Genomic DNA, 26,389 nt, shown 5'->3' with positions numbered 1-26,389 from the left:
AGGTATTCAGAGTTCATTGTAATATTCTTGCAGCTTTTCTGTATGTCTGATTTTTTTCCCTCCTTTTTTTTGTGTGTATGTAGAAGAACTGGAGTGTAGTGTAGAGGTGTGGGAGGTGAGAGGATTCGCCAGAGACAGTGGGGAGCAGAACAAGCGAATTAACTGAAATACACTGCTAAGGGGAGCAGCAGGCAAGACAGGAAAGTCTGCTGCTCCCTGTGTGGGTTATCTCCCTGACTGGGGATTGAATTCTGACTGTAGCAGTGATAGCACTGAGACTTAACCCCTAGGCCACCAGAGTGCCCACTGATTTTTTTAATAAAATGATTTACATACATACACATACATGACTAATGATACAATTAAAAATTATTCAGAGCACATTTGCACATTGGAGAAAGATGCTCTCTAAAGCAACTTCAGAAACTGAGATTTATTGAGTGTAAGTAGAGTGTTATGTGAATACTGTAAACACAAGCTCTTTGGTCAGTGGAGCAAATAATTTTTCTTTTTTGCTTTATTTAACAGTAAGTGATATAACCAGTATACAGTCATTGAAAGAGTATCTGCTTGGAGTTGTAAAAATTCCGACCAAAGAGCTGCTGGTGAAGAGATCTGGTAAGGATCCTGGATTGTCATTTTCTTTTTTTTTTTTTAAGATTTATTTATTTATTTATACAAGCACTGGGTACAGTCAGAAGCGCAGCACAGGAGGGTGAGAGAACTTACCAGAGCCAGAGCAAGGAGCAGAGCAGGCAGAAGGACCAAGGTACACTGCTGAGGGGAGCAGCGGGCGGCAAGAGAGGTCTGCGCGCCATGTGGGACCCTCCTCTGGTGGCCTGGGAGCAGCCGGGGATCGAACCGGCGCTGCAGAGGCTGCGGGCAGCTTCGCAACCCAGTGCTCAACCGCTGCTCCACCAGGGAGGCCCAGATTGTCATTTTCTAATCCTACTCTTTCCTGTTCACTTCCCTGCAAGAGATCATCTGCTATGGTGCCCATGCAAGATATGCAAAAAAAAAAAAAAAAAAAAAGACTCCCATAAGACGTGCTCCTGAATTCTCCCAGATACCTTAAAAGTTTTCTATTAAAGGAAAGAAGCTCAAAGCATTGTATTGTCATCTTATATCAGGAAAAATGATGATGATACTATTAGTAATAAATACGGCAGCACCAATTACATTATATAGCACTTTGTAAAATATTTCCTAATATCTTATTTAATCATATGGTACCCTACCTGTGTGATGATACAGAATCTTTTTATTTTCATTTGGCAGATGAGAAAACTTAAACACACAGAAACTGAGTGATATACAAAAACTACACAGCTAGTGAATAGTGGAAATCAAATCCAAGTTCATCCATTCTTTTTCATTATACTTTCCTCTCTCATTGAAGAAAGAATAAGAGTATGAGGTTAAGACCCAAAAGAAGATAAAACCACCAAGGCCGTCTGGAAATACTAGTCTCATACTACCTATTCCTAACTTGGTGACCTTGACAAAGTGACCTTTAGCTCTCTGAGCCCAGTTTTTTAGCAAGTGGATGGAGATAGTAAATCCTGACAAGTCTGAAAGTAGGAATTGATAAAATGAGATATATATAAAATGCCCATAGGGCCTCCCCGGTGGTGCAGTGGTTGAGCACTGGATTGCGAAGCTGCCTGCAGCTTCTGCAATGCCGGCCACCGGGTGAGGGTCCCATATGGCGTGCAGACCCCTCCTGCCGGTCGCTGCTCCCCTCAACAGTGTACTTTGTCAGTCTGCCTGCTCTGCTCTCCGCTCTGCCTCTGGTGAATTCTCTCACCCTCCCGTGCTTCTGACTGTACCCAGTGCTTGTATAAATAAATAAAAAATAAAAATAAATAAAATACCCATAGTAGGCACTCAGTAAATGTTCAATTGGAATTTGAACATTGCTTTAATAAACATTTGCTATGTGCCTGCCAGAGAAAAATCGGTAAAGGGTCAAATCTTGATCTATAACAAGTCACTTCATTTCTCAAATCCATTTCCTCATCTGTATAAAATAGTAAGGTCTACTTTACAAGACTAGTGATGCATTCATGAAATTACATGTGAAAAACCTTGGGACAAGGCCAAATATATAGTACACCTTAGTTTTCTGCCTTCTAAAATTCACTAGAGAATTTATCAGGGATCAAAGACCACCTGGGATTTTCTGTCTCTATGAATTAAATTTGATGCCTTGGAAATAAACCTTTTAGAAAGTTTGGGATATGTCATATATCTCTGTGTTCAGAGTTATTCTAAAGTGACCATTCTGTTTTGTTTCCTCCAGCTATATCTGAATTATAGGATCATAGAACAAAAGGACCCATCTAATATAGCAGTTAATAAATGCTGAAATTTTATGAAATTTTATGTGTATATGCATTTGTGCTTTTTTCTGGACATATTAGCTTCCATTGGAGCCAGAGAGCTCTGTGACCAAGAATGTTAAGACTGCTGGGATATGGAACAATACCTAGTTATGAAAAGTTACTAAAATTAAGACTTTAGGTTTTTAGACTGACTCCTACTAGAGAAACTTATTTAGCTTCCTCATTTTATAGATAAAAACTTAGAAAGCCTTGAAAAATTAAATGCCTTTTCCAAAAGTCTTAAAATTTTAAGTGACCTTTGGCAAATTAATCTCAATAAATTTAAATCTTTTTGTCTGTAAAGCCTAATTAATACAGTTTTTCTCAGAAAATTGCTGTGGACATATTTATACCAATCCACAATCTCTTTTTACATAAGTCTGAAACCCAGAAAATCAGGTTACAACTCATTAAGCAGCCAGATCTGGTTTCATCTGACATAAGACTGTTTAGTCTTTATTTTCTGACTTAGGCCACAAGCTGCTTTTTTTTTGTTTGTTTGTTTGTTTTGTTTTTATTTATTTTTTTTTTTTTTATAAAATTTTCCTCGTACATGTCATCTAGTTAGAGACAAAAATCACCTTTCTTTTTTATTTATTTATTTATTTATTTGTTTGTTTGTTTGTTTTAAATAATAAATTTTATTTTTATATTCCCCATATAATTGCAACCCCCCCTTTCTGATCCCAATCCCTCCCCTCCCGCCCCCCACCCCCCCAAAAGTGTCTCTGTTTCATAGTTTTTTGTTGATTCTGATTTTCACTTTCTTATAGTTATTCATTTTCCTGGTCCCTTATTTAAGTTTTCTAGATTCCTGCTATGAGTGAGACCATCCGGTATTTTTCTTTTTCTTTTTGGCTTATTTCGCTGAGCATGATCCCTTCCAGCGCCATCCATGTTGCTGCAAATTGCATGTGTTTATCTTTTTTGAATGCTGAGTAATATTCCATGGTGTATATGTACCACATCTTCTTGATCCAGTCATCTATTTTTGGGCATTTGGGTTGTTTCCAAAGCTTAGCTATTGTAAACAGTGCTGCTATAAACATAGGGGTGCAGGTGTTCTTTGGAATTGATGTTTCTGTGTCCTTTGGGTAAATACCTAGGAGTGGAATTGCTGGATCATATGGAAGCTCTATGTTTAGTAGGTCCAGAAATCTCCACACAGCTCTCCATAGTGGTTGGACCAGTTTGCACTCCCACCAATAGTGCAGAAGAGTTCCTTTTTCTCCACACCCTCGCCAACATTTGTTGTTGCTAGTTTTTTTAATATGTGCCATTCTCACTGGTGTAAGATGGTATCTCATGGTAGTTTTGATTTGCATTTCCCTGATGACAAGTGATGTTGAACATTTTTTCATATGCCTGTTGGCCATTTGCATTTCCTCTTCAGAGAAGTTTCTTTTTAGCTCTTCTGCCCATTTTTTGACTGGATTATTTTCTTTGTCGTTGTTGAGTCTCATCAGCTCTTTGCAGATTTTTGTGATCAGTCCTTTATCATGAGTGTTGTGTGCAAAAATGTTCTCCCAGTTGGTGGTGTTTCTCTTTGTTTTTGTTATTGTCTCTTTTGCAGAAGCTCTTTAATTTGATGTAGTCCCAGCTGTTTATCTTTGCCTTCACTATCACTGCTTTGGGTGATGTGTCTGTAAAGATGTCTTTGATGTGCAAATCACATAGTATTTCGCCTATATTTCCTTCTATATATTTTATGGTTTCAGGTCTTATGTCTAGTTCTTTAATCCATTTTGAGTTGATTTTCGTGTATGGTGTGAGGTAGTGGTCAAGCTTCATTCTTTTGCATGTAGCGACCCAGTTTTCCCAGCACCATTTATTGAACAAACTTTCTTTGCTCCAATGCATAGTCTTTGCTCCTTTGTCAAAGATTAGTTGACCATAAATCTGTGGGTTTATTTCTGGATTTTCTATTCGATTCCATTGGTCTGTATGTCTGTTCTTGTTCCAATACCATGCAGTTTTGATGATTATGGCTTTGTAGTATGGTTTGAAGTCTGGGAGTGTGATGCCTCCATTTCCTTCTTTTTTTTTCACGAGAGCTTTGGCTCTTCGGGGTTTTTGGTGATTCCATATGAATTTCATCAATAATTGTTCTATTTCTTTGAAGAATGACATTGAAATTTTGATTGGAATAGCATTGAATCTGTATATTGCTTTTGGTAGGATGGCCATTTTAATAATGTTTATTCTTCCAATCCATGAGCAGGGGATGTCTTTCCATTTCTTTGTGTCTTCTTCTATTTCTTTTAACAGTGTTTTATAGTTTTCTTTGTATAGGTCCTTTACCTCTTTTGTTAGATTTATTCCCAAGTATTTGATTTTTTTTGTTTCAATAATAAAAGGGATTTTTTTTTATTTCTTCTTCTTCAGATTTATTGTTTGTGTATAGGAAGGCTACTGACTTTTGCGTGTTGATTTTGTATCCTGCCACTTTACTGAACTGATTGATTAGTTGAATTAGTTTTTCTGTGGAGTTTTTGGGGTTCTCTACGTATATTATCATATCATCTGCAAATAGTGATAGTTTGACTTCTTCTTTTCCTATTTGGATTCCGTGGATGTCTTTCTCTTGTCTTATTGCTCTGCCTAGGACTTCCAGTATTATATTGAAAAGCAGTGGTGAGAGTGGACATCCTTGTCTTGTTCCAGATCTTAATTAATTTATTTATACAAGCACTGGGTACAGTCAGAAGCGCTGGAGGGTGAGAGAATTCACCAGAGCCAGAGCGGGGAGCAGAGCAGGCAGAAGGACCAAAGTACACTGCTGAGGGGAGCAGCGGGTGGCAGGAGAGGTCTGTGTGCCATGTGGGACCCTCCTCCAGAGGCCAGGGAGCAGCTGGGGATCGAACCAGCGCTGCAGAGGCTGCGGGCAGCTTTGCAACCCAGCGCTCAACCGCTGCACCGCCGGGGAGGCCCGGGCCACAGGCTTTTTAAATCAAGTTTTATTGGAACACATCCTGTCCATTGCACTTATATATTGTCTATGGCTACTTTCTCTCCACAACAGCACAACTCAGTTGTTGGAAAAGAGTCTGTATAGTCTAAAAAGACTGAAATTTGCTATCGGGCCTTTATAAAATAAGTTCACCAACCTCTGACTTGTGATCAATAAGTTCAGTTTATATGTTATATTAAAGAACCTAAAATCTTCTAAAATCTGAGAAGTTCTAAATTCAGAAATCTGGTCCTAAGGATTTCAGATAAGATGTTATAAACTTATACTAGGTGAACTATGCACTTTGGAGCCAGATAGACTTAGATTCAAATCCTATCTCTACCTCTTGGTAGCTATAATAATTTGCAAAGGTCTCTGAATTTTCATTTTCTCATCTAAAATAGGGATTACTAGCCCATTTAAACCTCAGAATTTACAGCTTTATTATAAGAATTAAATAAAACAATACATATAAAGCACTAGCAAAATTTCTGACACATAGTAGTTGTTACTGTTTGAAAACCAGTGACTGGTCCTTGTTTTGTGTTCACTAAGTGTCAGTTCTCTCAGTGGGAAACATGACATCTTTTCTCATACCTTTTGTACTTACAGCACCACACTATTATTTCACATTTTTTACTGCGCTACTTGTTCAAAGCTCTCTCAAAATCATTATCTGATCAGTATAACTTTGTCTGATAGGCTAATTCGGCATTACTTTTCCCATTAGTCAGGTAAGGAAACCAAAACTGAGAGAAGTTAATGGCCTCCCCAGCCTGAACCACAAATTTGGGACCAAGCCATGGAGAGAATTCAGGTCTTCCAGCTATTGGCCTTTGTTCTTCCATCTGATCTCATTGCCTTTCAGTGGTCGGATGAAACAAATATCAGGGCCCTGTGGCTCTGATTTCTGTTTTCCTTTGGACTAGGGTGAAGGTGGCTCTAGAGCAATAAGTGAGTAAGATTTTAACTTTTAAGACAATAATTGAAAATCTTTTTTTCTCCCTTAAGGAATCACAGGATGGTATCCTATCATTGTGCCAGAAGATGGGGCCCTGCCTCACGGTTTGGAGCTCATGCAGAAGATTGTAGGTGGTCTTGAACTTTCTGTTTCCTTCACCCATCCTGGAGACAGAGAGCGGGTGCTGGAAGCCGCAAAGCTATTGGGCTGGAGCTTTGAGAATAACCTGAAGGATTTTGTGAAGATAGATGAAAAGGAACCAGCCACTGTCACCATTTCTACCCCAAGGCTCTGGCTGCCCATCCATTGTGTGCTGCTTGCCGGCCAGAGGCATATTCATAAGAGCACATACTGCTATGTCCGCTACAAGCTGTATGATCGTGAAGGCTTTTGGACTCCTCTCAAGAAGCCTAAGGAATGTGCAAACAAAAAGCAGGTCATGGTTACTTTCAAGGCATCCAAAAGAGCAGAAGTCACTAGAGGCCCATCACTACTTTGGTACTTCAGGGAGGAAAGATTAGAGATCCAAGTGTGGCGGGCTTATGGCAATGACAGTGTGGAGAGGCCCCACCAGACGGACACCTGGATTGGCTCAGCCTATGTGGACCTGTCCAGACTTGGGGAGACATCAACAAAGACACTAACTGTCAGTGGTAAGTGAGGAAACAGGAGTAGAAGTTGTTTCAGAACTTGCTCATTGCCAAGTACTATGTGAGACATCCTTTCAGACATTATTTTATTTGCTTCTGCCAAAATCCTATGAGATAGATATCATAGGATTTCATTTTATAGTTATGAAAATGGAGGCTCAGAAAGGTTTGTAACTACCCAGAATCACAAGCTAATAAGTATTATTTCTATCGTTGCATGCTGAATGATTAATAATAATAATTCAGTAATGTTTCTTGTAGCTAAATTTAGAAATTTCAGAAAGAAGGGCCCACTGGCTACTTTAAAAAGTCATTTTCTAGTACCAGCATACACTGTTGGTATTACCACCAAACTGGCTCCGAACTTTATAACTTGGAGTGCATCCAAATTCATCAGATTTTGTACCTGACATAGTGTTAGAACATCATAAGCCCTGTTAATATGTGTGAACTAAGAATGAATAAATTTAAGAACCTGAATGAGCCTATTGATAATCTAGAATGCTAGTGAGTCTTTTAGATACACTGAAAGACATACCAGCTAATGAGGCTAGGATATCCTTTCTCTGGGGTCAGCACATTTTGGAATCATAAAGAAAATCAAAATCTATATGGTAATAAATAGGAAGAAATATAGTAATACAAGGAAGAAAAAAAAGAAGGTAACATTTTCAAGTGTCTTTATATGTTGGGTGCTTTTTTTTGTTTAGTACTTGATATATGTACTTGACCCTAGGAATTCAGAGATGAGTAAGAGATAGTCCCTGACCTCCTGAGTGTTTATTGTATGGGAGAATAAGAGTCGTAAATAATTACAATGACGTTTAAGAACTATGAAAAAGGTATTATCAGTGGCACAGTAGGGACACAGGGATGCAAAATCTCTTTGGTTCAAGAGCAATATCTCAGGGAAAGTAACATTTAACCTGAGTTTCAGAGGATTTTGAAAGAAGCCAAGAAAGGGAAAAAGACAGGTATTCTAAAATGGAAACAGCATGTGTGAAGGCACAGAGGGGTGAAACAGTCTGATACATTTTAGGCACTAATTTGATTTTGCTGGGTCTTAGGATACATAGATTGGGAAATGCTGAGAGATGAATCTAGAAAGGTGGACAAGAGTACTATGTTGAAGGCATTCTAGAAGTAGAATTTAGACTTCTTTCTGAGCACTATGGAAAGCTGTTATACTGGATTCTGAATAAAAGAGTGACATAGCTTTGCATTTTAGAAAAATGAGTGTAGCAACTATGATGCAGAGAATAAATTGGAGATGGACAGACTAAATTGATGACAAACCTGGTATTTATTTATCTTGACATTCCTGCAATGTTGTTTCCACACTGTACACTAGACGGCCCTAGTGCTCTAACCCTGTTGTTGAGCAGGCAGTTCCAAGCTAAAGCAGAATTAAGTGTGCCTGGGATCTTTCCAGATTGTCTGGTTCCCTCCATACCAAACAGGTATGATTCTGGCTCTGTTGAACGTTTCGTCAAATGCCATGTGCCTTATTTTATCTGGGCTGGTCTAGAGTCACATGAAAGAGACTACAGAAAAAAGTTCTTGAAGCGAACAAAGCTCACTAGAACTACAGTTCATAAAGACAGGCTTTTAACTTCACACTGCTCAAGAAAGTCAGTTTTGGAAACTGAATCGATTTAAGATTATGGACACTGAATCTATTGAGTGATACCAAAGGCGGTATTTTACTTCTCAGATGGTCCACTTCCCTCATACGTCTCCACTTCCTACCAGTCTAAGTTTTTCATCCTCTTGTAAAAGTGCCCTGTACTAGGCATAGCATTTGATGTGTTTGTTGAATGAGTCTGTCGATCTATCCAATCAGCCATCCAACCACTGTTAAATTTCTTGAAGATAAAGATTTTACTATGTTGCTTTTGGATATCTTCCTCTCTATAACTTAACCTTATTTTTTGCTTGTAATAACATAATAATTTACACATTGCATTAAGAAGAAAATAGGTTACTCCAAAACAGAAAAAGAAAGTAAAAAGTTCTATCTCACTGCCATCTGTGAATCAATTAATTCCATTTTCCTGAATTAAAATAAGTGTAATAAAGTAACCTTTGAGATTCTAAAAAAACTATTAGTGCCTCCTCCTTTATAAATAAAATCTCATTTAACATCCAGCAAACCAGTAAAACTCATTTCCCTGGGTTTTAATCTGCTGCTTATTGGAAGATTTTTCTTGGCAGTTTACTTAACCTCTCTAAGATTCTGGCACATGAAAAACACTCAAAAGATATTACTTCTCTTACTTTTCTTTTTTTTCTCCTTCTGCCACCACCTCCTCCTTCCCTTTTAAATGGTCTTCAGTGCTACTGCCAGGATGTATTTAGCTGGTGCAACAGGCTAAATAGAGCATCAGCTTCCTGATGACCAAAAGATCTAAGAAGAGAACCCAGTAGGATATGTGGAAGAGAAGACAGTCCTCTCTGATATAATCACATCTTGGGCTTTTCAGAGGCTTCACAAATCATTTAAGTCTAGTTGCCTTGCAACACATGAACCACTTCCGCAGTAGCTCGGCCTGATAGTCGTTTGGCTTTGGCTTCCAAACAGACTTTCGATGTTTCCCATTCTTAGAAATAGTAGTGTGTGTGGCAAGGGGAGAGGAGACAGATTCGCACACTGTATACTGACTTCATAGTTTCTTTTGTAAGTTGATGTACGGAGACCTGTCGACCTGCCCAAAGAAAGAATCACAAGCATCCTCAGTGAATACCCCCTCCAAGATGACAGGTTGTTCCTGGTTCCTTGACACCAGGCTTATTCTCCTCCATCCTCTTGCAGGTGTGTACCCCCTGTTTGGACGAAACGCTTCCAACCTCTCAGGAGCTGCCCTGCGAGTTCATGTGGTTCTTTCCTCTCTTTCCCCACATCTGGGACCCACTCATGAGCTGGACTCCATGGACTGCAGCAGCCACAGTGAGTCAGAGCAGCTCCCCAGAAGAACTGATGAGATACTGCTGCCTGCACCGCATGGCCACCAGAAGTCTGCCTCCACCCAGGTCCCCTGCAGCAGCTCCACTACAGAAGTCTGCCCAGCCCCGGAGGGCCCTGCTGAGGATGGAACTTTTGCAGTCAGTATCCTGGTAGAAAGAGCAATGCACCTGAGCTTGAAAGGTATGCTCTGCTCACTTATCCAGGAGCATGTGACTCCTCAGGATATAGTCCAGTCTTCAAAAGTCTCTCAAATTATGCAGGATCTGCAGGAACTGGTAATAATACTAATCACTGTTTCTCATATTTCCCAAGGGAAAGTTTTTCTGAACTTAAGTACACCTTGTCAGTTATCCTAATTCTGGATATCATCAATTCCCTAGCCTGGAAATCGCATATATATTTAGAGTCCTCTTTTCCTTACCCATTATCAAATCATCAGATCTATTAAATTGCTCTATTCTTACCTTCCTCTCAAATCTCCTCCTTCATTCCTACCGAATCAAGTCCTTCTTCATTATATGCCTAGGGCCAGGAGTTCTTAACAATGAATTCATAAACCCCTAAGAGACTTTAGGGTGAAAATCAGAATTGGTGAACTTGGAGAGGAAAATATTACATCTTTATTTTTATTAACTTCCAACTAGAATTTAACATTTCCTCTAAATGTGAATACAGGCAATGGACCCTAATAATATTAACAGAACCTGTGATGTTGTCAACAATAGAAGTCATAGGTATTTTCATATCACATTGTAGTTATTGCAGATATCTTGGAATATCATTTATACTTATTAATTTGCTACTGCAAGTTAGTAAACATACAATTAGATTTTATTATTTATTAATAAAGCACATATATTACTGTATCACAAAGTTTTTTAGAGTTTTGATAATTATGCAAGTATAATTTGATTTGTTATTCCATGCATTGTACATTATGCATTTAAAAAAAAAAACAGTGTTGGGGCCTCCCTGGTGGCATAAGGGGTTAAGCACCACACTATGAAGCAATCCACAGCCTCTGCAGCATGAGTTTGATCCGCAGCCGGCCAGGGGGAAACCCACATGGCATGGCAGACCTCTCCTGTCTCACCCGCTGCTCCCCTCAGCAGTGTATTCCAGTCAGTCTGCCTGTTCTGTTCCCCACTCTGTCTCTGGTGAGTCCTCTCACCCCCCACATCTCTGGCCTATACCCTAGCTCTTGTATGCATAAATAAATAAATCTTTTTTAAAAAAAACACTGTTAAAGGAAGAGGCCTGTAGACCTCACCAGACAACAGGAGTCCCTGTTCTACTTTTATTCTGCCTTGTAATCTCTCCTAAAGATTTCTCTTCCCTATCATCTTTCTCTTTTGCCTGGCTGACTCCCTCTCCTCTCTTAAGATACAACTTAAGCATCACCGTTTACCAGAGAGTTTCCTGACATGAAGGCAGCAAAAATTATATGCTATTTATTATGTGCAAGCATTGTCCTGGTTGCTGGAGATAAAGCAAAGAACAAATTAGACAAAAATAGTGTCCCTGTGGAACTTACATTCTAGTAGGAATATATTCAGTCCTGGTATTCCTGAGCAGTAAGTTGTGTGTGTAACTTTGAGCAAGTCGTTCTCTCTGTTTCTGTTTTGAAGGGCTGGGGTTAACAGTTCCGAGATGTATGCTAGTTAATTAGAGCCTGACAACTGTAGCTTTGTGAGTTCAGCAGGTTTCACTATACGTCTTTTGGTTTGGCCTTCCCTCTTGGCTCTTATTATCTCTCTGTTATCTTCCCTCAGCTTTTGTCAGGCATCCTTAGTGCCATATATTCATGCTCATAGTAGCTTTTTTTTTTTTTCATAGTTATCCTTCCTTCCTACTTCTCCCCGCCATACAGTACCAATAGACATTACTCCCAGATTATAAACCTCTGTAGTGACCCCCGAGGTTCTTATTCTCTTTATAACCTTTGTGTCTCAGAAACCTTGAGATGTTTTATCTCAGGACAAAGTCTTCTTCAAGTGCAGTATTGCTTTATAGTGTTAGAGATACTGAGATTCTATATGAATCACAAAATTGGGAAACATTTTTTGCTTTTTTACTGTCCCACTAAAGCCACCCATTTTTGACAATTCTGATACATATAACTGAATTTTTTAAAGAGAAAAATCAGTAGATGAATGAATTAGGGGAAGTACCAAAAAAAAATATTTTAAGAATTTGGAGGGTTTTATTATGTTGAAGATAAAATTTAATATGCAAAATTGTGGTTTATAGTCCATTTTAGGGGGTGTCCCCATTTTGCAAAAAAGCAACATACTTGTAACTTTTCAGCTATACAGCAAGTAATATGTTTTAAATATCCCTTGGCAAGGTATTGTGACAAAAATTTATTGACCATCTTCTGTACCAAGTTCTGCATTCATTTTTGTACATTCAGTATCTCGTTTAATCCTTACCACAAGCAGGATTATGGTGTGAGTACATTACATGCTCTGTCTTACAGATGAGGAAACTGAAGCTCAAAAAGATAAAATGACCTGTTTTATACAATAAACTCTGCAAAGCCAGAATTTAAATCCGGCTATGACTAGATCTAAAGCCCCTGCTCTTTGCTCTCTACCATCCTCCTGCCTCTCAGATGTCTGTGTTTGCCAGTTAGCCCTCTAAACTATGTTTACTATCAGTCCAGCTAAGAGTAGATATATATTTATTACATGACCAATCCTGTGCTTACATTGCAAGGATGGTAATTCCTTCCAGCAAGTAGAAAGTCTATGCCAAACCAGTACCAGGTAGAGTACAGAGCAAATCACCCATAGTTACTAACCCCCAACAGCTAAAAACCCAATGAAGGGTATTTGCACCTGTGCAGTAACTCTGAAGACCAAAAAGGTAATTCAATATTTAGTGTTTGTTGTGTAGAAACAGAGAAGTGAGATTATGTCTAAGAAATCAGGTGAACTTTTTAGAATGAATAGGATTTTTTCAAAGTGAGAATAAAATTCCAAAATAATTCAAGTGAGAAAGTGTACTTTTGGCCTTCCTTGCAGTGAGTGAGGTGGTAGGGAGCGGTTGTGATAGCAGTCCATCCTCTTTGGCTATAACTCACCGTCATTGCAAGGAAAAGAGAGGGAATAATGAAGAGATAAGCAGGAAACTTGTCGAACAGCAGCAAGGGCTTGCCTAATGAATAAAGTTTTAGAAGAGCTCTGGACAGCACCATGTGACTTTTCTCCAGCCACACTTGGCTTTTCCTTCCCACCGTAACAAATGACAAGCAATTCCCTGGACTGTTTCGCTCTTGCACTTTCTTAGCCTGGATTTCTTTCTCCTTTGCTCAACTTCCAAACCTCACCTGACATCCTGCTCTTTCCCTCTTTCAACCTCTTCCAGCCACACTAGTCCCTCTTTACTTTTTCTTGAATGTAAAGGCAGACTCTTGCCTCATGATCTAATGTTCTGATGTTCCTCTACCTAGAAGATTCTTCACTTCTGGCATGTCTACTGAAATCTTGTCTCAACAAGGCCTCCCTTGACCATGCATCTAAAATTGCAGCTCCTCCCTAACATTTCTTGTCCATCTTTATGACTTATTTTGGTCTGTAGCCTTTCATGTGTATTTTTATTTTCTGTCTTTTCCTTGAAGAATGTAAGTCTTACAAAGATGGGGAATGGGGTTGTTGTTCATTTGTTTTATTTATTTATTTATATATAGACTTCATTTTATTTATTTAGATATAGACTTAGAACTATGTCTAAAATGTAATAAGCAGTAAATTTTGTTAAATGAGGAAGCGGATGAATCTGAAGCCTTGTCAAATGCCTTCTCCTTAGTACCTTCTCTGATTTCCTCTTTTGCCTCTTCAACAGGAAAGTTGCTTACAGGAAATTTAACAGAGAATAAATCACAGGGAATTCATGGGCCCATTCAACAAAAACTAAGTTCCCACTGTGTCTAAGAGTGTAGGATTAGGATCGTGGCCTCCTACACAGAAAGTTTCTCTTACCTTTTCTCCGTTCTCACTGCCACATTCCTTGTTTAGGCTTAGAAATTTTAATGAATCAGAGAGCCATATCCATGTCTGCTATTTCCAATATTCTCTTTCCATTTTCATTCTGCCAAGTTTTATGGCGAATGGACAAATATGAGCTCTCTCCACTTAAAATACTTCATTTGTCATACCACCTGCAGTGTCATGTCATAGCATTCAGTGCCACCTGTGTCACCTAATCAGTCTTTCAGCTTCGTCTCAGCTGTTTCTTATATTCAATAACTTGATTTTTGCCAATGCCCCAGTCTCTCTCATATTACATAGTCTTTGTATTATTACTTCTACGAAGAATACATTTTTTTCCTCTCTTAATCCAGCAAATTTGCTCCTGATCCTTAAAAATAGACTCAAATGACAGCAATACTTTGACCTACTGACCACCCACTAGCAGAAGACCCCCCTCAGTGTTTCCAGAAGCCCCTTATACTGCCACCCTCACAGTTTTCCTTCTCCATATCTTTTATTACTCTCTACTGAAAAACATCTATTGGTGTGTGTCTCTGTTCCTGGGGGACAGTGACTGTGTTGTTTGTTTCTGTATCCCAGCACCCAGCTCTTTACACATAGCTAAGCAAATGCCCTCTTGTTTGTGAATGTGATACTTAATAACTGTTATATTTCTGACATGACTTACAAATCAATTACTTTTTATTTGGCCTTTTTCTGTTTAGCCAGGTCCCAGTAAGGATCATGGTGGACACCTGACTTTCAGAGGTCTCTCTTCTTTCCTTATTCCCATTGTGCAGTGATAAGCTCATGTAGTTCTTTCCCCTACGAAGTCTGTATTCTTAGGGCATACTGTGTTTGACCCTGAGAGTACAAACTAACCCTCATCTTTCTGGAATAAGAGTCAAAAAATTGGTTCTGCTCCTGACAGAGCCATTAGTTTGCTTTGTGACTTTGGGCAAACCCAGATCTCTTTTCCTCAGCTGCAAAATGTATCATCATACAAGATCATCTCTATGCTTCTCCTCAGTTCTCATATTCCAAGAATATGTTGCTAAGGCTAGCATATGCCAAAACTCTGTCAGTTACTACTTGCCAACCTTTTGTGAGAGTCAGATGCTTCCTTAATTTCCACATTGACTTCTTCCTGCCATCAGCAGTGTCCTGGATGTTACTGTTCCTCTCGTCCCTTGGAAGTCTCTTTCTTGAGAAAGGAATGATTCCTTAATGCTTAAAGCTGCATGCAGAGGAATCACAGACAGCTCTGAATTATGAACCTTGCCCTCAGCAAAGTTTAAACACAAGATAGCATAGAACACACAGTGGTCCTGGTTCTGAAAAGAAGAGAACTCCCTGGATCTTTTTTGTTAGAAAAAGCTCTGCTGAATCTTTTCTAAAAATCAGCTTCAAAAAAAAAAAAAAAATCAGCTTCATTAACCTCAAGATTTGTGCACTGACTCTAGACATGACAGGTGACTCTAGCCTTGTTTTGCATATGTGGCAGCTGAGGATAAAGAGTAGTTTGAGGTAAATTACATAAGTGGTACTCAGTAAAAACCAAAATCATCTTTGGTGTCATCAACCTTTAAAGGCTCTCTTTACCTACCCAGGCTGGGTTAAGGGCCCCTTTGCATTCTCACGGCCCACTGCTTTTAGTATAGTCATTATTTTATTGTGTTATAATTATATGTAATTAATTATCTGTTTGTATCTATCTCCCCAGATCAAGAATCAAATCTAATTCATCCGTGCATGTGTGACACACAGTGGAGGTGTCAGTCAATGTTAGCTTCTTAGAACTGGACTAAATTTTTATTAGCACACAGAGTTGGCTTTTGCTTGAGGGGGAAGTTTCTAGGCACTCTTTCCATTCAGAGGGACTCTTTTAACCAGAAAAAGTTAATTAAAATGATTATAATGAAAAAAACCAGGAGAAGGAGTCAGAAAATCTGGCTGGCTCTTCCAATGCCAGGTAACCATGTGTGTGACGAGCAAGCCCCTTTACCTCTCCGTTCCTTGTTGCTTAATGTAAAATAGGCAGAGAGACTCCTATCTCCTGGGATTTTCAGGGATATTATCAGCACATATTTAGTGTGTAAACAAAACAGTTTGTAATCTATAGGGTATTATCCAAATATAAGGAGTTGTTATTTTATCTCATTGAAACAATTATACCCTTCTTGATGCATAAAAATTTTTTTCATATGCATGTAAAACACGGGAGATTCAGCATTCTTAAAACAGAAAGTAAAGCTGGTTTACCTCTTTTTAACTGCTCTCAATATGTGTCCCAACCCTGTGGGAGACATAACAGCTTTCTTCTGGACTGCCTCCGAAAGTATTTCAGAACTTGACCTTTTCCTAAAATGTAAACAGGCCCAACTGAATTTCCACCCAATGGGGGAGAGCAGGGAAACCTGATAGACTGCTCTCCCAAGCCAATTTCTTTATCACCTGCCTGTTTGTCTGAAAGTAGTATTTCTGCTTAAGACTGGGTAGGGAACAGTTTTCAAAGTCAAAATAGTATTGTGTCAAAGCCTTTAGCAAATAGCAACTTCAGAAATAACAAACCTCGAAATGGGTGGGGATGGGGAGAGGATAGGGGACACCAGGAGAGTAGTAGGAGAGATCTGAGCAATATTGGTATATATCCAGAATCTTTTGTGGGAAGTGATATGAGAGCACATGAGAAAATTGATGCCCAGAGATCCAGAGTGAAGGATCCAACAGGTCACACTAGATTAGCGGTAGAATACAGGAGAACCATGGGGTCCTTTCTGCTGTTCTCTCTCTAAGCTTCCCTGTCGCTGTACTCTGCTAGTGTATACTGCAAGCAGAGAAGCCAAGTTCTCTCTCTTCACCAACCCTGGCAACCATCTGTAGACAAAGGTCAGTGGGGAATCTGCAAACCTTTAGTAAGGGCTTTATGCTTATTCTGTACATTTAAGAAACTCAGTTTAGTGAAGGAAACACAGACACAGATTTCTATAGAATACTGTGGAGCTTCCAGCATAAGGGCAAATTATTTCTCCCTAGCTGTGAGAATGTATGACATTTTAAAGAAATCAGTTATGAGCACCCCCTTAGTGGCCCGGGGGTTAAGACTCAGCGCTATCTCTGCTACAGCCTGAGTTCAATACCAATCCCCAGCCAGGTAGCTAACCCACATAGGGCACAACAGACCTCTCCTGTCTCACCCGCTGCTCCCCTTAGCAATGGCATGCCATGTTATTTAATTTCATGGCTTCTAGAATGCCAGAGCACACAACCAGGCCAGATGGCATCAACTTTAGTTCTTTTTACTGGTAATAATTAATAATAAAAAAAAAAACTGGTGATAAGAAAAGGGAGTGGAGATTATGCAAGAAGGTCTTAGAAAACAGGACTAAAGAGGAGGAAGAGAAATGCTAGCCTTACAAGTAGGATCTGGTGATTGCTGTGAGGAAGGAGGGAGTTGAGGCATGTGCAAAAATTTTCAACAAAGTAGGATCTGCAGAAAGGCTAAATCAGGAGGCAGGAAAGCTTTAGAATCTGAAAAGCCCTAAAGATTACAGATACCAATTGTATACAAGGAACAAAATGAAACAAACCATTGGTTATGACATGGCAAAGCCAGTTTACTAAGCATCATCTTGAAAGAGCAAAACAAAATGATTCCAATAAAATGGCAGTTCATGAAAATTAATAATGTAATACCCTATCATCATTAAGGTAAAATGTATAGACCAGAATCAATAGCACCTTTACCTAGTAAGCTATCTTTAAAAGTTTTATTTTAGTGAAATTATACAGTATTTTTTTTTTTAAAGATTTATTTATTTATTTATACAAGCACTGGGTACAGTCAGAAGCGCGGGAGGGTGAGAGAATTCACCAGAGCCAGAGCGGGGAGCTGAGCAGGCAGAAGGACCGAAGTACACTGCTGAGGGGAGCAGCGGGCGGCAGGAGATGTCTGCACGCCATGTGGGACCCTCCTCCGGTGGCCGGGGAGCAGCCGGGGATCGAACCGGCGCTGCAGAGGCTGAGGGCAGCTTCACAACCCAGCGTTCAACCGCTGCGCCACCGGGGAGGCCCAATTATACAGTATTTATGTGGACTGAATCACCCCTACTTACTTTTACTATATTATATTTCTTTAATATAGAGATTTAAATGTCAACAGCTACATTCCCAGACTCTCTTGCAGCTAAAGCAAGGATACAAACTGGCCTCTATAATTATATGCCATCACAATATAACTAAAGACAGATGTGAGGCGGAGGACATTTGCCTTTCACACTGAGTTTTCTGCTCCAAAGTTTGGTCTCTGGGTACACAGAAGTCCTATGATAATGTTGGTAAGATATCTGACCAATGGACTACAGATTTGGCATTGTATTCTGAACAGAAAAGATCTAATAGTTCACTCCTGAAAGCTTAGCCTAGAGCCCACTCCTTTAGCCCTTCCAAAGCTTGAAGTACCTCTGTATTTAACTCCTCTCTGCTTAAAATGATTGGAGCGAGTTTCCAAAACCAGACTCTCCCCCTGACACAGCTTTCATTTCTCTTTCAATCTTAACTCTCTTACTCTTTCTCCACTTTCCTTACTAGGTCTCAAATTTCTCAACTGATTTTTTTTTTATTTTATTTATTTTGGCATGTAAGAACTGGGAGGTAGGTCAGAGGTGCAGGGCAGGGAGGGGTGGGAAGGGTAGGGAGGAGGGTATGGCGAGAAGATTCACCAAAGACACAGTGAGGAGCAGAACAGGCAGATCGGAAAGCAGTGGGCCCAACAGGAGAGGTCTGCTATGCCATGTGCATTGGCTCCCTAGCCAGGGATTGAACTCATGTCACAGTGGCTGGCGATAGGTTAATAGCACTGTCTTTCACCCCTGTGGCACCAGGGAGGCCCCCCCAAAATTTTTTCTTTTTAAACAAACAAGGCTGTGTTAGAGAAAGTAATATAAAATCCTTATGAATTTTGAGATAAACTACATGCAGAAACCTCCATAGTCTAGAGTTCATTGTTTATTTTTTTCTGCATGATTGTCACTCTGGTGCTAACATTAAAAAGAATTGATCTACTCTAACAGGAATCCTTTTAGTTGAAGAAAACAAAGCCAAAAATGGTCAGGCTAGAGAGGTTTAAGTGGAGATATAGTTCAGTGATTCTTCCTAGAGACTCAAAAGAGGCTTCTCAGAGTAGATGGGGCTAGAATCTACTCGTAAAGGCTATTTGTTAAATGTTACATTGCGTATGGAAAGAAGTAAGATCAGTGGTTCCTGAGTATGAATTTGCGTATCAGATTGTTTTCTGTCCATAGGGACAACCTGAGGTGTTTGGACTAGTCATTACTAAAAGAAGCAGCCAGATAGAAAAAGTGCAGGGTGAAGCCTTAAAGATTAAGTTCACTGATAAGTTGGAGTGGGACTGTGGATTTTGAGAAACCTTGAACTATACAGTTGGAAAGAGGATAGTTAAAAATCCACATACAGAATTTGTGCCTCTGTATCATATAAGTTATATTTAAGACATAGTTGTTTCCTTATATTCTTTTCTCTTTCCTTCATCTATAACCCTGAGATTCATAGCACCTTAGAGCTGAAAGGGATCTTATGGGATACATAGAGTCAATTTTTATAGTCTCTGTTTCACAGCACTGTCTAAAAGAGCTTTGTACTATGATGGAAATGTTCTGATTCTTCACTGTCCAGTATAGTAGCCATTAATGTGCCTGTTGAGTACTTGAAATGTATCTAATGCCACTGACGAACTGAATTTTTTTAATCTTACTTAATGTTCATTAATTGAAAGTCAAGCAGCCACATGTAGTTATCTTGTTAGACAGTTCAGTCTATCCACTGTTGTCACCCAAAATTTTGCATTGAAGAGAGAACAAATGACTTAACTGAGTTTTTTCAACATTATAAAAATTAACATCAATGCAGTACTTTGTGTCTTCCTTTCATTGGCTTGGTAGTAGAGACAATATAGGAGATGCCGAGCTTGGTTTTAGCACTGGAATGCTCGGATTTGACTCTCAGTTAATAATTGTGTGTATAAGCTCTCTGTACCCCAGTTTTTTCCAACTATATAATGAATGGGAATAATAAAACCTTGTAGGGTTGTGGTAAGGATTAAATGAGCTAATACATGTATATTACTTAGAATAGTGGCACACAATAAGTAATATGTAACTGTTACCTACTGTTATTTCTTTCTGATCCTTATAATATCTTAGGAGATATCAAGTATCGTATGCCCTATTTGAAGAAACTGTAACCTGGATAGTCTTTGCCTAGGTCCTACAGAACGTTTATGGCAGAATTGATACTTGATCATCTGACTCCCTAAGTCAGAGCACTTTGCAGTTTCGTCTTTTGCCTCTCATCTAGTATTTCCCATCATCCCACAAAGTACAAGGAAATTTGAGAAGTCATTTCTCACTGGGTGATATTTATGAAGTAAATCTTTAAAAGGACAGTGTCAGTAGCAGAGAAGACACTGGAAACATTTCAGATACAGAGAAAGTCTCGAGCAGAGATCCAAAAGTGGGAGAGAACTAGGAATGATCTGGTTTATACCTGTATAATGGGAGGCTTCCAACACACTCTCTTTGGTATCCTAAAGTACAGTCACTCCATTCTGTTCTATTTCAGGGAGCCCCTTGACAGAGCGGAAAGTACCGGTACCCAGTTGTTGTGTATCCTTTGCAACAGCTGATGAGTCATCTCATGTCTACACCAAAGTGATTGAAAATACAGATTCTCCCATCTGGAATTTCCAACAGCAAACAAGGTTTGTATTTTTTATGATTTCCAACAGCCTTCCAAAATCTCCTCCTTTTTTTGTGAGACAAACCCAGAGCAAGGAAGAGACCATACAATAATATTAACCAAACCTGGAAAATACTTTTCTTATGAAGCAGTTATATAATCCTAGTGGTTAGGAATTCACAGTGATTTAAAAGCTATGTCATGGGGTTTTTTGTTAAACTCTGCTCAGTATAGCTCAAAACTATAGTTCAGTGAAGGCCTTTTATATGCTGTGCTCTGTTTTAAGCATTGGAAATTAAAGATCATTAAGACAGTTCCTACAATTGTGGAGTTCATGGTCTACTTGGGAAAAAATACACATGAAAAATTACAGTAGAATGTGTAGTGTTACAGTAATGTTACATGAGAAGTAAAAAGGTTGCTGGTGGAGCTCAGAAAGATAATTTAGCCAACTTGAACATTAGCTAATTCAAACAATGTATACAAGTTTTCTAGGTGAAATGTATACAATGCATACAATTTTATCTATGGCCATCTCAGGATAGGCCATCGATTGTGCATCCTTGGAAAATTTTTTTGGTGCAGTAGAAAGTTTGGACCTAGAGAGATTTGGCCTCCACAAATGCCATCTCTTGACATTTACTATTTAGTTGTGTGAACAAGTTATATTACACCTCTAAGCCTTGGATTCCAAGTGGGGATAATTTTACAGGGTTATTACATATAAAGTTGCAGTTAAATGACTTAGGAAAATCACCTCATACATAGTAGGTACACAACAACCATTGGATCTCCTTTGGAAGATCCAAAAAAAAAAACAGAGATGGAATCCTGCCAATCATGCTGAAGTATGGCTTATAGATGGGAGCAAGGATAGAGGCCCGCTACTGGGTATAGAGCTTGCCCTTCCTTTTCTTCCATTGCCTGTTTTATCATTAAAAATTATCTATTACTAATTACTGTTATATTATCTTTACATTGCATCACTTTTCATGAAATTTAATTCTTGTCCACCAACACTAGCTTACCACATGGTGTCAGATCTGCAATTTTCTCATAATGTTTACATACTAGATAAGTCTCAGCAGTTGCTCACATGTTCACAGATTCGAAATTTGAGAGAGAACTCAGTTCTAGCTGTGGTAAGCTACTGGAAATCATACAAAGTCTGGCCACAGTAACAAGGTACTTTATTTAAAATATAAAATAAGCCTTAAAAGACCGGCATCCAGAGACCTGAGCTTCTGAGTAAAGGTGATTTGTTCACTCAGAACCTAACTTTGTGAACTTGATGAAGCAACCTTAAGAGTTTCCCAATTTTAGCCTCTTATTTTATAATCAAGGATTCTGTCATCCAGGAAGGTTACACAGTCTGTTGATAGCAGAGGCAATGTTAAAAGAAAAATGAGTAACGGTGCTGTTTATAACTCTTATCACAAAATTATTTTTATTTGATCCTCCTGGCAACTCTGTAGGTAGATATTATCTTATTTAACAGGTAAGAAAACTGGGACTCAAAGAAGCTGAGTTCTCAGGATCACTTAGGTAATATAGCAGAGCTGGAATTAGAGGCGGGTTTTTTTTTTTTTTTTTTTTTTTTCTAGAGGCAGATATTTTGACTCCCAGCTGGGATTCAAATCTCTGACATGGTTTTGCTTCACTTTAGCATAGAGCCTCTCATTGGTCTTGAAGTAGGAGCTCTTCAGTTCCCCAATTGCCTGGGGAAGGAAATTGAGTCTCTTGGTTTTCTTTAGTTCTTTATCTTGCCTACCTGGAGCAATGGTACCTGGTTTGGAACTTCCCAAATCTTTGTAACAAAAAACTAGGTAATTCACTTGATGTGTTTTAGAAGTACTCAGTGAATTCCTCATCAACTTCTTTATATGGTATTTAAGTTGAGCACTTTTATCATTTTGGTGTCTTGCCTCTTCAGTGTAGGTTTGGTAGGTCAAAACAAGGTTCAGATTCCACACCCGTCATTTAATGACTCTTAAGTGACCTTGAACAAAGCACTTCACCTCTCTGCGTCTTGCTTCATCATCTGTGAAACAGGAGGAACAATGCCCGTGTCATAATGTTTGTGCAGGTTACATATCTATGAAATATTTGGCACCATGCCTGACCATGGTAGCATTCAATCAATATTTTTTTATCCTTTTTCTCCCTTTTCACCATTCTGTCATTCCCATGACATCAGAAGAATACGTAATAGCTCTAGTAAAGCTGTTGCATTACTTACTGACACACCCTATTCCACAATCTCTCACTTTTCTTGAGAAACAAGAATTGGAATGGCAGCTACCATGAGGGGTGTGGGCAGTGGCTAGGGAGTACTGCATTAGGGGAATCTATTTTCAGGACTTGGCAAATTATTTCCCCTCTCTCAGCTTCTATCCCCTCATTTTAACTGTGAAAATTAAAGTATATCATAGTGACTGACCTTGAAGATGAAAGGAAAGTAAAGCAAAGTGCTTTGCAAACTACAAGGTATTCTTTAAATCTAAGTTTCATACAATACAAACTTCCTATACAGTTAATTCATGATTGTTTTTCTTAATAGGCTATCAAAAGAGCTTCTACTGGACTCACAACAAACTCTGGTCTTCAAAGTTTGGCATAAAGGAGGTATGAACTCTGTTCTGTGAATATTTGTGTGATTATAAAAATAAGTTCACATCCTGTTGACAATTTGAGAATTCTTTTATTAACCAAGTGATACCATAGTACTGATGCTGAAAATGCATTTATGTTAGAGGAAATCCCACAGAATGCCTGGTCATTCTGTGTAACTTAAATGCTTAGAAGTCCAGCCATTTTGTTTGACTGCACTACCTGCCTAGTGCAGAAATCCAAGTACATCTAAATCTTTCCAATTGTAGCACCACAATCATAATGTATAATCTGCTAAGCACAAGTGATTGTTCTCCCTTCTGTTGATGTTGGCTTATAAACCAAGACCCCAGCATTTTCAGGTTTTACACAAGACTAGAGTCTGACAACTTGTCCTTCCTTGTTTTAAAAAACTCCCCAGTGCAGAGATGCTGACTTCATGGTCCCTGAGCTTAGTTTAATCAGCTACCATTTACTAAGAGGCATAATACAACAAAATTAAAAGCAGAGACTCTGAAATCATACTCTTTAAATTCAAATATCACTTTTGCCCTTTATAAATAGCATAACCGTGAGTGAATGACTTGACTTCTTTATAAAATAGGGATGATGATAATAATACCTACTTCATAGGAGTTCAGGAGAATTAAATGAGTGATTCTTAGTGAACTGATATTTTGTTAACACCATCTCAGTTTTTGTTAGTGAGTGGCAGTGTGCTAGGAGCTTTACAAATATCTCTAATCCTGTAAGGTAAAGATATAATTAGTTCAGTTTTATAGATGTAAAAGCTGAAGCCCAAGACAAGTGACTAGACTGAGGTCATATATCTATTAATTGATGGATCCCGTTTTGGGGCCCTATTCTAACTGGCTCTTATAGTCTTTACCGTTTGCACTTTGCCATCCTGGTAAAATTGTATAACTCAGAAAAATGAGGTGATAAGGACATACATCTATCTCACAGTTCCTGCTCTTAGAAAATTTTATCTCACTAAATCCTCCTGTAAATTTGGTTCTTTTAAAATTACTGCTAAGGGTTTCCAAACCTTTGGGTGTTTGGGGTCATCTACAGCACCAGTTTTTGTCAGGGGTTAAGTTTCAGAGCCAACCCCAATAAAGTTTCAGAGCCAACCCCAATTAAGTTTCAGAGCCAACCCCTAATAAAGAGTGAGAGTAGTCAAGGTGTAAAGGAAATGACTTACCTGTGCTCCATTTGGGAGTAATGCTAGGGATCTGGTCTTGATGACTTCACTCATGCTGCTGCCTTGGATCACTTACTGTATGCCCCACCCCTGCCCAGTCTCAAACGAAGCAGGAGCTGATCCTAAATCCCTTTTCTCTGAACCAACACAAGGACTTCATGCAGTATTTAGCCTGGCTTCCCATTCCTCTCTTGCTTTCTAGTCTTTTCTCTAAAGAACTTCAAAGATGGCCATGCAGACCAGGGTTGCCTCAGATCAAAATCCACCTTAACAGGAAAAAAAATAATAAACATTGGTCTGATTCAGACCTGGATTAAAACCTTGACTCTGCCATTTATAAATTATGTGACATGAGGTAAAAATCATCTTACCTCCTTGAACCTTTGTTTTCTTATTTATAAAATTAAGATAACGATACCTGCCCTACAGGCATTTTGTGAATTAGAAATAATAAATGTAAATAGGAAGTCTTTGGCACATAATTGGTGCTCAATAAATAGGACTTTATTTATATATATTTTAAGTCATTTTTCATTTTTAAGCAATGGTTGCCTTTTTTTCCTCAGGTGTCGTGCCCATAGAATTTCCTCCACCTTCTCTCACCCTCCCACGCTTCTGACTGTACCCAATGCTTGTATAAATAAATAATTAAATGTTTAAAAAAAAAAAAGAATTTCCTCCACCAATGCACCCGTGCACCATCACCTCAGTCCCCTGTGCTCCTCCCTCCCCCCTCTAATCCCTCTCCCTCCTCCTCCCCTGCAGGATGTCTCTGGTTTATAATTGTCCGTTTGTTTTTGTTTTTGTTTTGTTATGTTTTGTATTGTTATTATTTTTTCCCCTGATGTCTTATTGGGTTCCCCTATATTCCTCCTATAAGTGAAACCATTCAATATTTTTCTTTTTCCTTCTGACTTATTTCACTGAGCATCATTCCTTCTAGCTCCATCCATGTTGCTGCAAATGGCATGAGTTTATCTTTTTTGATTACTGAATAGTATTCCATTGTGTGTATATACCACATCTTCTTGATCCAGTCATCTATTTTTGGGCATTTGGGTAGTTTGCAGGTTTTATATATTATAAATAGTGCTGCAATAAACATCGGGGTACAGGTGTTCTTTTGAATCAATGTTTTTGTGTATTTTTATTATACCTACCTACAATGTGTGTATTATACCTAGTATGTGTCATATCCTGTTGTAAATGGAAATGAGGAAAATACCTAGACCAAGCTGACCACTATTCATCTTGCTCTATCTCCATACATATAGATACCTCTTTCCCTACAACCCTATCCTTTCCATGTAGACTTAATGAACCTATTACAAAAATTATTCAAACCAAACCAAGCTGTATTTGATAAATATTTCAGTTCCTCGTGCCAGGCACTATTCTAAGTGCTAAAAATGCAAAGGTAAAATAAGGCAGACATGTCTCTGACTTTATGGAGCTTATTTTCTGGTGGGGGACACAATTACAGTAGAGTATGATCAGGCAAAAACAGAGTGCTCTGGTAGGGGAAATCTAACCCAGACTTAGGTTGTCACAAAAGATTTTCTGGAACATACCTCAGTATAGTATAGTGGCACAGGACTCTCCTGTCCCCCTCTACTTCGGCCAGTTCACTGGTTGCTTTCGGTAATGTTTATCAAGTTCCTCGTGATGGAACAAGCTATTGTTACAGGGATGGTGTGGAGAGTATAGGGAACGTAAAAGTTATGTCTTGCCTCGTCTCAGCTTTCCAGTACGTCTCAGTCTAAAGAAAAGCAAGCTTTGTAAACAAATGTTGGACAGTATGTGAGAAGTTCACTCTCACCAGCAGCATGCACAAAAAATTAAGAGAAATGCATGACCACTCCTCTTTAAAAATTGCATTCCTTAATTAAGTTAGCAAATTGAAAGCTGAGAATTATGTCACTGTTTGGTACATTC

General features: G+C 38.8%; 1 protein-coding gene across 1 annotated transcript in view; it reads left to right on the top strand.

The window, feature by feature from the left end:
* The window catches only part of C2CD3 (C2 domain containing 3 centriole elongation regulator), a gene marked incomplete at both ends in the record, with an annotated part of 107,652 nt that overhangs the window by 51,190 nt on the left and 30,073 nt on the right, over positions 1-26,389 (top strand). The window contains 5 exons of the mRNA XM_084242013.1: positions 529-618; positions 6,346-6,948; positions 9,758-10,090; positions 20,524-20,662; positions 23,201-23,265. Of these exons, the coding sequence (XP_084098139.1) occupies positions 529-618; positions 6,346-6,948; positions 9,758-10,090; positions 20,524-20,662; positions 23,201-23,265 (1,230 nt within the window). The remainder of the gene's footprint in view (positions 1-528; positions 619-6,345; positions 6,949-9,757; positions 10,091-20,523; positions 20,663-23,200; positions 23,266-26,389) is intronic.

The sequence above is a fragment of the Talpa europaea genome (assembly GCF_964194135.1).
Source record: "Talpa europaea genome assembly, chromosome: 1".
Classification (NCBI taxonomy): domain Eukaryota; kingdom Metazoa; phylum Chordata; class Mammalia; order Eulipotyphla; family Talpidae; genus Talpa; species Talpa europaea.
This window is presented reverse-complemented; position numbering and strand designations above follow the sequence as displayed.